Source organism: Malaclemys terrapin, chromosome 2 (assembly GCF_027887155.1).
Source record: "Malaclemys terrapin pileata isolate rMalTer1 chromosome 2, rMalTer1.hap1, whole genome shotgun sequence".
Taxonomy (NCBI): Eukaryota; Metazoa; Chordata; order Testudines; family Emydidae; genus Malaclemys; species Malaclemys terrapin.
In genome coordinates this window covers 127,819,849-127,836,188 of record NC_071506.1, presented here as the reverse complement: position 1 = coordinate 127,836,188, position 16,340 = coordinate 127,819,849, and the positions used below count along the sequence as shown (strand labels likewise).

At 44.3% G+C, this 16,340-nt stretch overlaps 1 protein-coding gene across 7 annotated transcripts in view; it reads left to right on the top strand.

Annotated features, from left to right (window-relative positions):
• The window catches only part of TACC1 (transforming acidic coiled-coil containing protein 1), a 90,493-nt gene extending 76,006 nt beyond the window's left edge, over positions 1–14,487 (top strand). For all 7 annotated transcript variants that reach the window (XM_054017045.1, XM_054017046.1, XM_054017042.1 and 4 more), the window contains 7 exons: positions 211–348; positions 1,616–1,692; positions 2,346–2,389; positions 3,006–3,166; positions 4,216–4,322; positions 7,916–8,036; positions 9,050–14,487. In XM_054017045.1, the coding sequence (XP_053873020.1) occupies positions 211–348; positions 1,616–1,692; positions 2,346–2,389; positions 3,006–3,166; positions 4,216–4,322; positions 7,916–8,036; positions 9,050–9,118 (717 nt within the window). In that variant the 3' untranslated portion in view covers positions 9,119–14,487. The remainder of the gene's footprint in view (positions 1–210; positions 349–1,615; positions 1,693–2,345; positions 2,390–3,005; positions 3,167–4,215; positions 4,323–7,915; positions 8,037–9,049) is intronic.
• The last annotated feature ends 1,853 nt before the right edge of the window (positions 14,488–16,340 follow it).

The following is a 16,340-nucleotide window of genomic DNA, read 5'->3' as shown; positions in this document are numbered from 1 at the left end:
GCATGACCCGAATGATAGGGTTTGTACCCAGACCGGACACTGCACCTTTTCCTTCCCACAATGGAGACAGGCCTCTGAATTTTCAGTGTACAAATACAGGATGGGTGAAGGAAGGACTTTAGAATGTGGAGACATACCCCAAATACAGGCAGTTGGGCAGAAAAGCTGCAGATCGAATGTATCATTGAGCAGTAATTCTTGTCACCGCAGGGCGATTCTGGACTGTGCTCAAAGGACAAAGCCCCTGGGGCCATGATGACCGGAGCGAGTGGAAGTGAAAGTCCTCTGGAAAGCATTTGCCTCAGTGAATCTGACAAAACAGCCGTGCTCACTTTAATAAGAGAAGAGGTAATGGTGACTCAGCACTGTCGGGGCTGGTGCCTGCTCAGGACAGCAAAATGTGTACACCCAGAGCAGGAATTCATCTCAGCCTGTGTGTGTGAAGCAGCCAGCACCATGGGGCCCTGATCTCCATTGGGGCCTCTAGGGACTACCACACGCTAATAATACTGCTCCCCACTGGTTTCACATCACAGGTGTATCCAGGATGTGGGAACTAGCCTCCCAGAGGCAGAGATGCTCTGGGGGGTGACATTCTCAGCAGACACGGTGGGGCAGGGGATGGAGTTTAAGGCTAGAAGGGAACAGTAGATCTAGTCTGACCTCTATAGTAAAGGCCATTACAATTTCACCCCATTACTCTATATTGAGCCCAAAATCTTGTGTCTGGCTGAAGTACACCTTCCAGAAAGGCATCCAGTCTGGATTTTAAATCATCAAGTGCTGGAGAATCTTTGTAGTTTGTAATCTTTCTGTTCCTCTTGGGTACCCTCCTACTGCTTGGCCAGCAATTATCCTAGCCTGCAGAAGGTGCCTGCAAAGAAGATAGCAGCAGATCCCCCCACTCTCACACTTCCATCGTCTTGTGGCAAAAGCGAGACTCCAAAAGGGGAGAGTATCAGAGGGGTAGCCGTGTTAGTCTGGATCTGTAGAAAGCAACAAAGAGTCGTGTGGCACTTTATAGACTAACAGACATATTCGGCGCATCTGACGAAGTGGGTATTCCCCACGAAAGCTTATGCTCCGATACGTCTGTTAGTCTATAAGGTGCCACAGGACTCTTTGTTGCTTTTTACAAAAGGGGAGAGTTTTATAGCCATGAATTTATCTAAGATCTGCACAGGTCCCTTACTGTAAAACCCCAGCTGAGCACCTGTGTTGATGTGCAGTGGCAGGCTTTGGGGCAATCATCTCCTCATGCCTCAAGCTTGCCACTTAACATTTATTTTTCAAGTGGCATAAGCATGTAATTTTCAGCAGAAATGCTTCATAAACGTTTGCAATTAGAGGCTCCAAACATTTGGAGCCAGCACTGGAATCTAGATTAAATCTCTACCTATTGCTGGTAATCTTCTAAAGAGCTGTCTTCAGCTAATATCAAAGTGTTCGGGTTTTGCATTGCTAGTGATTGGATTTAATGTCTCTGACTATCCTCTACAACATTCCCAATTCACAGTCTGAAGCTGAGCTTTGGGTGTAGGGATCCACCTCCTGGAAGACAGCCCTTGTATGCCTGAAGGTGGAGAGTTTGCATTTTGTTTCCTTTACCATGTAGATAATCACTAAGGAGATCGAAGCAAATGAATGGAAGAAAAAATATGAAGAGAGCCGACAAGAAGTCTTGGAAATGAGGTAAAAATCTGAGCTCTCAGGTGTTCACCCCCCCCTCCCAACATTATCCGTTAGCATTTCCACACAGAGCTACAGATCAAATCATGCCTGACTCTTGGGGGACTTTCCATGTAGCCACTGTATATTGAAGCAAAAGCTGTTGATTTTGGGGTGCTGAATTGCTTGGTACTGAAAAGCTGCTCATGCTTCTCTTCTTTTGTGACTCTTGTGGTTTAGTTCGCCCTGGTGGTAATAAGATATCATGGATAGCCATGCTCAGGATGGAACATGTTACAAGCCGTGAGCTCATCATGCTCAGACTGTAACAAGTCCGTCATGTTCTTTGTGGCAAGAGTAAAATCCTATTAACTGTGCATGCCTGAGAGCCCAGGGGAAGGCCAGGTCAGCTGGATGGGAGATATTACTGGAGAAAAGAGGAGGTGATTGAGAGGAATCAGAACTATAATCTAGTCTGTTTCAGTGACTATACGTATAGTTTCAGACTGTGCACACAGGCTGCCTCTGGAACTGGCTGGTGTCATTTTGTTTCCCAAAGCCTTAAGAAGTGGGCTTGGCAACAACATATCAGCTGCAGTTTGCCAGCAACAGAGCTTCACAGATACAAACAAAACCCCAGACTCTGTGTAAATGCCCCCTGTCCCCTTTCGTTCTAGGAAAATCGTGGCTGAATATGAAAAGACCATTGCCCAGATGATAGGTAAGATCTCTCTGGGTGGCAGCCGTCACTAGCGTTAGGAAGTTAGTGGCCTCGGGATGGCTTGTGGGATGCTGATCACAGTAACAACACAGAGAAAAATGGACCCAGTTTCATCTGCTTCCCCTAGTTCAGTGCTCATCTGCTGTTACAACCAGGACTGGCCTCCGTAAGGAGCATGAAGCAGAATCCCTTACTCCCACTCCACCAGCTGCCCTGACCAGCTTCTCTCCATCCTGACAAATGACAGTTAGGTTTTCTAAGTTGGAGGTTCCACGTGTTCCCATAGCCCTGAGGTTCCTCTCCATTAGACACCTCCCCCTCCCTCCCCGCACCCCGGCTTTCCACCATGACCATGTATCGTCCAGTCAAGGTGGGCTGACAGAGGCTCCCCTGGAAGAGCTATCAGCAACATCCGAACTTGGCCAGTGAGGACCACTGCAGTGACGGCAGCTGTGCTTTCATCCCTGCTTGCTCCTGACACTCCCTCGCGCTTGGAATCCAAGCCAGGGCTGTCATGGGGCAATTTGGAGCGATAACCCCAGGGCCGTTGCTGCAGCAGTCTCCATTTCAGAAAAAGAGAGTTTTGATGTAAATATAATTTACTTCTAATTCACAGAAGATGAACAGAGGACAAACATGGCCTCCCAGAAGAGTCTTCAGCAGCTCACGATGGAAAAGGAACAGGCCCTGGCAGACCTGAACTCCGTAGAAAGGTCCCTGTCGGATCTGTTTCGGAGATACGAGAACCTGAAGGGCATTCTGGAAGGGTTTAAGAAGGTCCTTTACTCTCTTGGGAGACTTGCTTTCCTCTTCCTTGTTGTACCTCTTGTGCTGCCTGTGTGATGTCCTGTCCAATGGTTTCTGGTTAAGGGGTTATAGAAGCACACAGGCTATTATTGTTTCTTGTCCAATACTGTTCTAGTCGTCCTATGTCCCCAACACCACTTTGAATCAATGTTCCTTGGTAGAGTTGGGCAAATAACAGATTTCTCAATACACTGGCAAGGCCAAGATTTCGGGGCAGGGAGGTGGGGTGGGGGACGGAGTTGTTTCGGGTCAAACTGAAAATGAAATTTTTAGAAATTTTCAGCAAATCAGAAAGTAAAAAGAATTCATTTCAGGGTGACCAGAATGTTTTGTTTTGATATGGAGCATTTTTAATAATAAAATTAAAGGACATGTCTAAGCTAAAAGTCATTTCAAATAAAAACATCAGGATGGTTTATTTTTAAAACGTTGAAATTAAATGTTTAGTTTTTTTCAGATTTTTTTTTCATTTGAAACAACTTGGCAAAATTGATACCAATTTGCAAATTGTTCTAATGTCGCCAAATCTTCATTTTTCACCAAAAACAAGTCAAAAAATTGCCCAGCTCTACACCTTGCCCTCAGTCGAAGGATGTTTCCGGTGCTTGTGTTTATATGTCAGCATTGGGATGAATAAGCGGGGTACCTGTCCGGGTTGTAAATGTCACAGGAAGCCAGTGATAAGAGCTGCTGGAGCTGATCGCAGCAGGGAGCCTGTTCCTCTTTATAGATTTTACAGTCACGTTCTCCCTGTACTCTGTGAACAATAGACATCAGAAGTAGCAGAGGGATCCAAGCAAAGGGCTGGAGCAAAGGCAAGGGATTATAAAAACATTATCAGAGTGGTGTAAAAAGGCCATAGCATAAATGAGCAATCTGTCGGAAGAATAAAAAATACTTCAAGTTGTGAACCTCAATTTCCATCTGGGTGTCAGTTTTGTAGTTCGTATCAGCACAGTGTGACATGCTCAACTCCATTTCAAATTAGTCACCATTGTTTTGCAATTTTTATCTTCCAGAATGAAGAAGCTTTGAAAAAATGTGCTCAGGATTACTTAGCCCGGGTCAAACAGGAAGAGCAGCGGTATCAAGCCCTAAAAATCCATGCAGAAGAAAAATTAGACAAGTAAGAATCCCAGATGTGGGCTCTGCGGAATGCAGGCTGAGTCTGGAACTTTGGGAGAAACAAGAATGAGCTTTGATTTCAGTTTTTCAACCAGGTTTATAAATAAAAAATTAGATTCATACCAGAATCTTTGAAAGAATCTGTAACCTTGAGAAGGGTCCTGCTCATTGTTTAGAGGAATTTGAACTCCTGCAGGGTAAAGCAATCTGTATAACAGAGTTTGCAAAATGAAATCTACCATTCTATATCATTTGTGCTTTTATAGCGAGGTGGCCTGGGTGATAACTGTACTCTTATAATATTTGAGATTGTGAGTTAAGAATGGTTATAAGGCTGCTGGTTATTTACAATATTATTAGCAATTCTTTTGATGAGATACCATTACTACTTAAAGTGTCATCAAGGGGCAGCACATGCTGACTGGCTTTCCCAAAGTCCTGAGGCAGAGAATATCAGGGACACTGGGGCCTCTTGTTCTAAAAGTGGAAAGGCAGAGAAACCCTACCCATCACTCAGGGCTTGGCTACATGAGAAAATTGCACTGGGTTTGACTTAAGAATCATAGACTTTAAGGTCATAAGGGACCATTATAATCGTCTAGTCTGACCTCCTACACAACGCAGGCCACAGAATCTCACCCACCCACTCCTGTAATAAACCCCTAACCTATGTCTGAGCTATTGAAGTCCTCAAATCATGGTTTAAAGACTTCAAGGTGCAGAGAATCCTTCAGCAAGTGACCCGTGCCCCACACTGCAGAGGAAGCCGAAAAACCCCCAGGGCCTCTGCCAATCTGCCCTGGAGGAAAATTCCTTCCCGACCCCAAATATGGTGATCAGCTAAACCCTGAGCATGTGGGCAAGACTCACCAGCCAGACACCCAGGAAAGAATTCTCTGTAGTAACTCAGATCCCACCTCATCTAATATCCCATCACAGGCCCCTGGGCATATTTACCGCTAGTCAAAGACCAATTAATTGTCAAAATTAGGCTATCCCATCAGACCATCCCTCCCATAAACTTATCAAGCTTAGTCTTGAAGCCAGATATGTCTTTTGCCCCCACTGCTCCTCTTGGAAGGCTGTTCCAGAACTTCACCACACTCCTCGGATGGTTAGAAACCTTTGTCTGATTTCAAGTCTAAACTTCCTGATGGCCAGTTTATATCCATTTGTTCTTGTGTCCACATTGGTACTGAGCTTAAATAATTCCTCTACTTCCCTGGTATTTATCCCTCTGATATATTTATAGAGAGCAATCATATCTCCTCTCAGCCTTCTTTTGGTTAGGCTAAACAAGCCAAGCTCTTTGAGTCTACTTTCATAAGACAGGTTTTCCATTCCTCAGATCATCCTAGTAGCCCTTCTCTGTACCTGTTCCAGTTTGAATTCATCCTCCTTAAACATGGGAGACCAGAACTGCCCACAGTATTCCAGATGAGGTCTCACCAGTGCCTTATATAATGGTACTAACACCTCCTTATCTCTGCTGGAAATCCCTCACCTGATGCATCCCAAGACCGCATTAGCTTTTTTCACATCAATATCACATTGGCGGCTCATAGTCATCCTGTGATCAACCAATACTCCGTGGTCCTTCTCCTCCTCTGTTACTTCCAACTGCTGCGTCCCCAGCTTATAACAAAAATTCTTGTAAGTAATCCCTAAATGCATGACCTTGCACTTTTCACTATTAAATTTCATCCAATTACTATTACTCCAGTTTAAAAAGTCATCCAGATCTTCCTGTATGATATACCGGTCCTTCTCGGTATTGGCAATACCTCCCAGCTTTGTGTCATCTGCAAACTTTATTAGCACATTCTCGCTTTTTGTGCCAAGGTCAGTAATAAAAAGATTAAATAAGATTGGTCCCATAACCAATCCCTGAGGAACTCCATTAGTAACCTCCCTCCAGCCTGACAGTTCACCTTTCAGTATGACCCGTTGTAGTCTCCCCTTAACCAGTTCCTTATCCACCTTTCAGTTTTCATATTGATCCCCATCTTTTCCAATTTAACTAATAATTCCCCATGTGGAACCGTATCAAATGCCTTACTGAAATCGAGATAAATTAGATCCACTGCATTTCCTTTGTCTAAAAAATCTGTTACCTTCTGAAAGAAGGAGATCATGTTGGTTTGGCACGATCTACCTTTTGTAAAACCATGTTGTATTTTGTCCCAATTACCATTGACCTCAATGTTCTTAACTACTTTCTCCTTCAAAATTTTTTCCAAGACCTTACATACTACAGATGTCAAACTAACAGGCCGGTAGTTACCCAGATCACTTTTTTCCTTTCTTAAAAATAGGAACTGTGTTAGCAATTCTCCAGTCATATGGTACAACCCCTGAGTTTACAGATTCATTAAAAATTCTTGCTAATGGACTTGCGATTTCATGTGCCAGTTCCTTTAATATTCTTGGATGAAGATTATCTGGGCCTCTCGATTTTAGTCCCATTAAGCTGTTCAAGTTTGGCTTCTACCTCAGATGTGTAATATCTACCTCCATATCCTCATTCCCATTTGTCATCCTACCATTATCCCTAAGCTCCTCATTAGCCTCATTAAAGACTGAGGCAAAGTATTTGTTTAGATATTGGGCCATGCCTAGATTATCCTTAACCTCCACTCCATCCTCAGTGTTTAGCGGCCCCACTTCTTCTTTCTTTGTTTTCTTCTTCTTTATATGGCTATAGAACCTTTTACTATTGGTTTTAATTCCCTCCCCTCTACACAGCTTTTGGCCTTTCTCACTTTATCCCTGCATGTTCTGACCTCAATAAGGTAGCTTTCCTTGCTGATCACTCCCATCTTCCACTCCTTGTAGGCTTTCTGCTTTTTTTAATCACCTCTCTGAGATGCTTGCTCATCCAGCTTGGTCTACAATTCCTGCCTATGAATTTTTTCCCCTTTCTTGGAATGCAGGCTTCTGATAGTTTCTGCAACTTTGACTTGAAGTAATTCCAGGCCTCCTCTGCCTTTAGATCCACAAGTTCTTCAGTCCAATCCACTTCCCTAACTAATTTCCTTCATTTTTTTAAGTTAGCCCTTTTGAATCAAAAACCCTCTTCACAGATCTATTTTTGTTTATCCTTCCATTTAGTTTGAACTGTTTAGCTCATGAAGATTTGAATTTAAACTGATGTAGTTAAACCAGTCAAACCCCTGTGTCGACAGTCTGATTTTGGTATAAGGAGCTTATTTTTGTTCATCTTAAACTTGTTGCAGTTGACTTAAGCTACCCCAAGAAAAGCTGCTCTGAAACTGAAAGCAGTGTGTCCACGCGGGTTTGCCCCATCTTAAATAAACCAGTTTAAAAGCCAATTTAAGTTACACCGTTGCAACTTCCCCATGTAGAGACAGCCTCAGAATCTATTGCTCATAAACATGGAGGAGAACTGGAGCCAGCACAACAAGTGCAGCTGTTACTGGCTGCTTTAACAGGTGACTTTATCCTTTGCTCTGTTAGGCGTTTAGATAACTGTACGCTGTGGCACTGTGTAATGTTACTCTGTTGGGCTGTGGCCCATGTGATAAATATTCTCTCTCACTCTGTCTCTCTCTCTCTCTCTGAACCCCCACGTAGAGCCAATGAAGAAATTGCTCAGGTGCGCACAAAAGCAAAAGCTGAGAGTGCAGCTCTCCATGCTGGGCTGCGCAAAGAGCAGATGAAGGTGGAATCACTGGAGAGAGCCCTCCAACAGAAGGTAAAGGCCCTTCGGCCACCACCCCCATCTGGATCCTGAAGTGGTGTTTGTTTAGCTATTGATTTCAGTGGAAACAGTTGCCATTAAAGTGTCTCCTACTTGTTTTGGGATCATTCCTCAGATCACAGCCGACATGAGAGGGAGGGTCTCAGAAAAGCTAGCCTGCAGCCAGGCAGAGTGAGGAGGGGAGGAATATAAATTCTGTTCTTTAAATCTCTGCCCGTTATCCACTTACCATCACTCTGAAATATTGGTGTGGCTATTGGGAACAGCTGCATTTCAAGCTGCACCGTCCACTTGGGGACATGAAATCCATGATAAATGATACCAGGGTGTCTCCATGCGGCTGTTAAATCCCCGCACACCATGGAATGTGTGTCCCAGCTGATCCTCACCTTGAGTTGTATCAGGACTGTGCCCCTAGACATGGACCTGGGCTGGTGGGCAGTTATACGGAGCTGGAGAGCGATAGTTTGTGATTAGGATCCCCCAGGATCAGCGTAGACAGCAGATCCTGCAGGACTAGCTTGGAATGCAGATCCCTGGGCATCGTTCTAGGGAGATCTCCTGGAGATCAGCGCAGATAGCGAGTCTCTTTTTCTACATGCTTCTCTGCCATTCACTCAGCTGGCACATGCCAGAGTGCCTGCATACTACAAGGATAGCTGCTTTGAAATGCAATGGATGGCGTTACAAAGGGATTAGTAGCCATAATCCTGTTTGCAGAAGTGAATGCCCTGAACTACAGTGCCAACTGCAGAGCAATCTCATTGGCCCCCGCTCGCCATGCAATAGAGCCCCAGTCCCTGCAGAGGGTCAGCAGTGGAAGCAGATTGGCTCTGCTTCCCTTTCCACCCCCAGGGGCCATGCCTTTCCTTTTATGATGATGATGATGATTGATGATTTATTTGTATTACCGGTGGGGAAAGGGGCTGGAATTGATCACTCACTGGTTACCCGTGGCCATCAGGGAACTTCAGCTCTTCATCTCCATGTGACCGTTTGTCTTTCAGAACCAAGAAATTGAAGAGTTGACCAAGATCTGTGACGAGCTGATTGCAAAGATGGGAAAGACTGACTGAGCCTCGCCACCCTTTGTCCAACACTCTGCACTTGGCTGCTTTTTTTGTAACATTGCGCACCTTGCCTTAGTCTCCAGGAATAATCTCCCCTGAGCAGAGAAAAGCACATGCGCACAGCTGCCTGCCCCACTTGACTGCAGGATCCCATCACCCCAGAGGCAAAGCTGGCGTCTCAAAGGGTTCTAGGCTGATCGTTTCAGAGGGTTTGCAGCCCCAGGTTTTTAGGGCTTAGCTCAGTTTCTCCCTAATCCAGCAGGACATGTGCATTTCTTTTGGTGTCATCAGCAGCCACATGCCCACCCCTACAGACAGCACCTCAGTCAGGCCTGCGGACACTTTCTGGGGTCCCTTCCTGGCAGCTAGAGAGCTGGTGTGAGTTGTACCTATATGAGAGCTGGGATTTTTATTGGTTACATCTATCGAGCACCTAACCAGTTGGCATTTTCCGCCTAAAAACAATGGGGAGGTCCCAGTTGTGACGCTAAGCCCACACCCAGGTGCCGAGAGCTGACAGTGCAATACTGGTACCTTGAGAAAGGAAGGCACTGTGGGGTCTCAGTAGAACTGTCTGGGATAGGGAGGTAATGATGTTAAAATCAGGGGCATCTGACAGGAAACACCCCCCCACACACACACACACTCACACACGGTGTCCACAGCATGTGATTTTGATTAACTGCTTAATCCTACAGCTGAACTGGTTTGCCTGAAAGTGGTTTGATTCATTTCTGATAGGCTGATCCAAGTGTATATTCATGTAACATGTCGTAGCAAGTCCTGATCCCATGCCCTGCCAGCAGCTAGGGAGGGAAGCCCACGTGTTTCTCTGGGTATGTCTACACTGCTCTCTGAGGTGTGATTGCAGCTCAGGCTGACATACCTGCGCTAGCATGGGTAAAAATAGAAATGTAGATGCAGCAGCATGGGCTTCAACAATGCACGTAGGTACCCAGGGTCCCTGGCATTTTTGTACTGCGCATCTACATTGCTGCCTTTAGCCAGGATAGCGCAGGTGTTTCAGCCTGAGCTGCAGTCACACCTCAGATTGCAGTGCAGAGGTACCCTTGGTCAGTGCACTTTATTGTCCTTGCACTAGGGCTCTCTGTTCTCTCTTGTCAGCCTTGGTGGGTCCTTCCTCACAGCTGCATAGCTGGATCTTCCATCCAGACAAATGTGCGTGCATATTTGGTTACCTACTTTGTACATCTCCTCTTGGGGTGGTACCACTTGCCCTGTGCTGCCCTCCAGCACCATCATTTCCTGGCATTGATTAGTAGTATTTTAATAGTAATTCAAAATATGCAAAGCAAAGCTCTTTGGTATTGGTTCAAAATGCTACTGTGAGATTAGAGGAGTGACCGCTCCCTTTGGGGACTGCAGAAAGAAGGGAGCAGGCCCTAATTTGTGCATATGGTGAATGTCCTAAAATCCTTTTCTCCAAGTCAATACACAATGCCATTTAAAATTATGCAAAATGCTCTGGACCGTGTCTTGCTCTCAGAAATGCCTTTGCAGTTTTATGAATACTAAAAGAACCAGAAACTAGTACAAGCAAAGTCAGCTGCAAACAGCTGTTAAATAAACTTGCAGGTACAAATGGGCAGGAAACCGAATCATACTAGCTATGCAAGCAAACCACTCAGTGGAACTGTAGTGTGGATTTTCCCTTTATTTGGACCAAGCCAATTTCATGCAGAATTGCTGAAGCACCTTTCATACTGCAGTAGCGACCCAGAAATTCTGCAGGGTGACATATATTTAAATGAATGTAGATTGTTTTTGTACCATACTTGGAATGGTGTTGCATGAGCCAACATTAGCAATGAGTTTTACCTGTCTGCGCATTGGCAATGCTTTCCCACCCTGCAGAGTTGCAGCTGGTCTCATCCATATGGCATTCACTAGGGTGCAGTACCCCTAGCCTGACAGCAGTGATGCTCACAAGCTGTATGAACTGTTCTGTCCATGCTAATTTCTCTTGGTCAGAGACTTGCGCTTTGGAACCATTTGTCTGAGTTTTTGTGCAAAGCACTCCTGCCCTTCAGACAGAGAAATGTAACTCCAGAACAAAACATGGGCTGTGCTAGGCAACAGCTGGGGTGGCAGTGGATCCGATTTTAAAGTCCTGAGTGGATAGTGGTGAAGTATCAAACCAGGGAAGGATTTGCTGTTTTGGAACTGAGCCCTAGCTAGTGGCGGATGTAAAAGTTTAGCAAGCCTTTTGGCTGCTATCGTTTCATACCAAAATCAAACTCTTCTATTTTCTGGTTCCTAACATGGACCATGCAGAGCACACGTCTGTTCTAAAATATACTTTATGAAATGTATTCTGTAGGGAGATGATTATTATACATTGAACAAGACCAAGATGGTGACACCCTGCCCCTAGCACATGACTAGCTAATGGGACTAGTTTAGCATGCCTCCTTTGAAAGTAGTGTCCTGTGCACTGGAGAAGGTCCCTCTGAAATTAGCCCAGGGGTAGTTCCCTTGATGGGATATGGACCCCAGCGTTTTTGTGACTATTGAGCTCTCTGTGGTGGCAGGAAAGGAAACCCCCCATTCCTGTGCTGTTCCCCCGGGCGGAGTAGTTACACAGCCCTCAAGCATGTTGGTAAGAAAGCTTGTATCAGATGATCTACAGAGGGAGACGGGCAACCTCTGTCCAGGCAGTAAGTGAGCGAACCACAGACAAAGGAGAGCATGGGGTCACGAGGCTGCTCTTCCTGTCAACCTCAGTGATCAGGTTACACCAGAGGTAGCCAAATCCGGATGACCAGATGCTTTAGAACGGATGCCAGAATCTTTTAATTTATTTATTATCATCATTATTGTTATTTTTTTAAATTATCTTCTCTGAAGTCTAGACCTTGACTATACCTTAACCAAGAAATTTTGGACCTTGACAAAAAATAATTGATTGCCCCTGGGTTATACCATAGTTTGAGTGTGGTCAGACTGAAGTAGGAGCATTCTCTTTAGCTCACTCGTTTCCAGAACGCACCTAAACCGTGTTGTGATTCTTGAATAATAACGACTCTTTCTTGGCAGTTGTTAGCTAGATGTTACTGCAAGTGGACAATGGCAAATAGATGAATCAAAGGTGAGCCCCTGAAGGAGAGAAGCCAAACATTGAGATACAGCTCTGAACCTCTGGGGTCTGCAGATTTGGGCTAGAAACCTTGTTGAGAGCAACCATTCTGTGGGAGGAGCTCGGCATCTCCACTTCCAGCCCCAGCAGGGATGGGTAAAAAGTAGAGGAAAAAATGTTGTGTGAGGGAGGAGAGTTATCAAGTTTTTTTCAGATCCCAGAAGAAGTTATTTGTTATTTTGGGTTAGTTTTGAGTTGGGGGCAAATTTCAGGTTGTTTCTGATTTTATCGGGATCCATTTAACTCTCCCCTAATAACAATGGGCAAGATTCTAGCACGAGGTCCATGCACCACTCACGTCGCACATGATTTTGGTGAGACTTGAGTGGTACCTAGTCTTGGAACTAGTCCTCTGCACAGGTGTGAATTTCACCCAATGTGCTCAAAATGTTGAGTTTTAACTAAAGCTGTTCATAGATTGTAAAAGAGTAGCCAGGATCCCGGGCTGATCTGCTCTCTGCAAACAGTGTCCATGTTGTAGCAGAGTTTAGATAGTAATCAAATGGCATTGAAAACCTGCCTGGCAGCTCCAGAACCAAATCTGAGTTTTTGTAAAACATTGTTCTACTACCCCAAGAGAAAAGCCTATGAATAAACAAGAGTTTGCCACAGAAATGAGACGCGCTTTCTCAATAAAGCGTGTTTAATAAAACCCCCTTTTATGCTTGTCACATCACAGGTTCTCCTCATCCCCCAAAAAATCCACATAAGAGAGTGTAAATGATGTCCATTAGATCCACTCGTTCTTTGTTATGAATAGTTGTTTGATGTGATCTCTGCCCTCAGATACACTGACCCATATTATGCCACTCATGTTCACTTCCACCTGTGTTAAGAGAAGCGAAATTAGATTTCTGAGCAAACATAGTTGCATTTGCTATCTTACTGGGGCCATAAGGGACTAAAACAAAAGCAGGAAAGGTTTGCTTATTGAGGGCTAAAGTCTGGAGATCCAGCGCATTGGGGTGCCGGGAGATTGATTCCTCAAATCTTAGCATGTTTTGAGGTAGCTGTCTCTCTGTGAGGTTTTTTTCTGTTGCTCTGAGATGATGCGTCCTTGCAGAGAGGTTTTGATAAACTCCAGAGAACACAGCTCTATAAAATACAGTCATGAGTCTCAGCATCTATACAGAACTGCAGCTTGCAAATTACAAAGTAAATCTTTAACAAACCTCCCTGTCCTCCAAAGGTAAGAGAACTGAAATGCAAGACAGTTCTGCGGAGAGCTCCTTCCTCCCCCTCAGTAGTAATCTGATTTGAGAGTATTTTCCCATTTGTATCTGTTCCCCAGAGTGCAGTGATTGCACTTTCACTGTCTGTATCATCTGAGTGTTGTTCCATTTCTGTGCCTCTCAGCATGCCGTTAGAATTTGGGCAAATGAGATTCCTAAGGAATGATTTATTAACTATAATATGGTTATAGTTATATATATAATGGTTATAGTTATATATAATGGAAGATGTATGGAACTTTAAGTCAGTGAGACTGTTTTATCTTGTATGCTGCTTTATAGTGTACAGACCCAGAAGCAAAGCTTTGGTATAGACTGGATTATCATCTGTAGATCCTTCTATTCAGGTCTGTAAAGATGCCGCTTCATCTTTTGCCATTCAGTAGCATTTTCAGGAAGATCTGAAACTTGCTGCTGTTCCTGTACAGAGAGATAATGGCAATACTCAAGCTTTGCTGAGTAATTTTTACAAGTGTCTTGTGAACACAAAACTCCTTCCCTAATGAATAAGCCAAGATGTATCGCTCATACCCGGAAACTTGCAAATGGCCATGCACCAAGTTCAAAGCATGATCTCTCTCTTTTTTCCAGTAGAATTGCACCATCCCTTTTAACTGTCAAAGTTGCCTGCCTGTAAAATTATTAATGTTGCCGTCTACAAGTGTACATTTGCAATAGATCTTGTCTGCAGTAAAGTGCCAATTAATGACCATCCTGACTGCAAATCTGTTTCCACTGCATCCCTCGTGCAGTCTCTTCCCTCCCAGAGGCAGGAAGAAGAACTCTTTGCATTGACTACTATCAGGATTGCTTTGTACAGTGTATGTAACTGCCATCTGCATAAATTTTATATGTACAGTAATTTCCCTTTTATATGTCAGGTAAATATTTGTAAGAGTTATACTCACACAAATGAGATTATAATAACGATTACTAATATATTTTTTCCATGTTTCATTGCCTGAATAAAAACTGTATTTACCATTCTTGGATGATTTTCCTGTATCAGTTCATTGTATGTGTATTGAGGACCTGATTCTGACCTCATTTACTCAGGGTTAGGTGTCACTCCATTGATTTCAGTGCAGTTACTCCTCATTTACACCAGTGCACGTGTGATCAGAATCAAATCCTGAGACTGGCTTTTATGGACTCTAAAATGCACCCAGAATTAATTTTAAAAATGATTAATTTCCAGTGCCCTCAGGTCACGTGCTTTATAGTTTCATGCTAATTTGAGGGGATGTTCCCTGTATTTTGTGGGTTTACATGGTGACAGACTTTGGGCGGGCTGGCTGCAGAAAGGTGAATAGAGGGTTGTGGTCGTAGATCAGGAGACAGGATTCAGTTCTAATCCCAGCTCTGACACTGATTCTCTTGATGGCCTCATGTAAAACCTCTCCTCTTTTTAGCTTCTCCATCTGTAAAAAGGCAGATATTTCCCAGCCTGACCACGGGGTCGTGAAGGACAAGGAAGCATCGCACAATGTAAATGCTCAGTGTTAATATTCATCACTGATAATCCTCAGGCTGGGAGAGTTTCAAAGTAAATGGAGGTGGAAGATTTGGGAATGGGAGAACTGTGTCCAGGCTGAGCTCCATCAAATGGGAGGAGGCAGGTTCCTTTTTTAGCACTGTCAATCAGCTTAATCAGCGTTTTAAAAATCCACTGCAACGTCAGCGTTTTCCAGCAGCCTAGGAGCATTCTATACGCAAAAACGAGTGGGACATTGTGCTGTACCCCAGCAGGTTGCTTCCACGCTGTATTTCCAGCAGCTCCGTTCACCTTGCCAGGACACAGCTCTCTAAGGGAAGAAGGACATTTCAGTACTGTGTGCAATTGCCAAACTACCCAATGCCCTGCCATTCTGAGTCGTGTACCCCCGTCTCCCCCATCTGACAAATAACTGGACCCTTTGCACTAGACTTTCCCAGACTGGAAACAAGCCTGTGTAGTTGCTGGAGCTGGGTAGTAAATCTCATATGTGCAGCCAGAGCAATGGGAAGGTGCATGTTAAGTGGGTTTAATGATCATTGATACTTTTCCTCTCTGTGTGAGGATCTCAGAATGCAACAGTATGGCAGTGTCACTAGTCCCCCTTTTCTTTGAACAGGTGGGAAAATTGAGACACAGAGACATTATTTGAGTTTGGCCAAGGTCACAGTGGTACAGGATTAGCTTGTGAGTATTCTGTCTCGGAATTGCCTGCATGAACCACTAGACAATGCTGCATGTCTCTGAGTGTGTTATTCCGACCCTTGATCCAGGGGTAACCCCGATAAAGGTAGGGAACCTAGATTTCAGTTCCTGCCTGTGGGATTGTTTTTCATTGTGATTATAGGAAGTGATTTGGAGAGTAGACCTCGCTCATCTGAATGAGGCTGTTTTCACCCAATACCTCCTCACTCAAAGGAGAAGTATCTGAATTGTGCTTTCTAGAGATTAGAGGGGACAGGGACGGGGTACTCATCCAAGCCAGGCATACCATTATCATTTATTTTTTGTATAGTGCTACCCGTACTAGACATTCTACTGACAGGCACAAAGACAAAGTTTCTTCCCTAAGGAGCTTACGTCTAAATTGATGGAAGAATATTGTGGTCAGGTGCTTTGCTAAAACCAAGGTCCCTCCAAAGCCACCCGTGGTACATTAAGTAAGTCATTGACTGTTCCTGATTTATTCTTTCACAGGATAAAAAATCCTTGAAAACTAAGTTATGCCTTGAGATGCCCAGAGTACAGCCAACCCTCCTCTGTATGCAGGTCTGGCAGTGCCCTTGGATTCTGCCTCCTGTCCTATGTGGCTAAGAAGGTATTAACCACAGATTGTGCACTAAG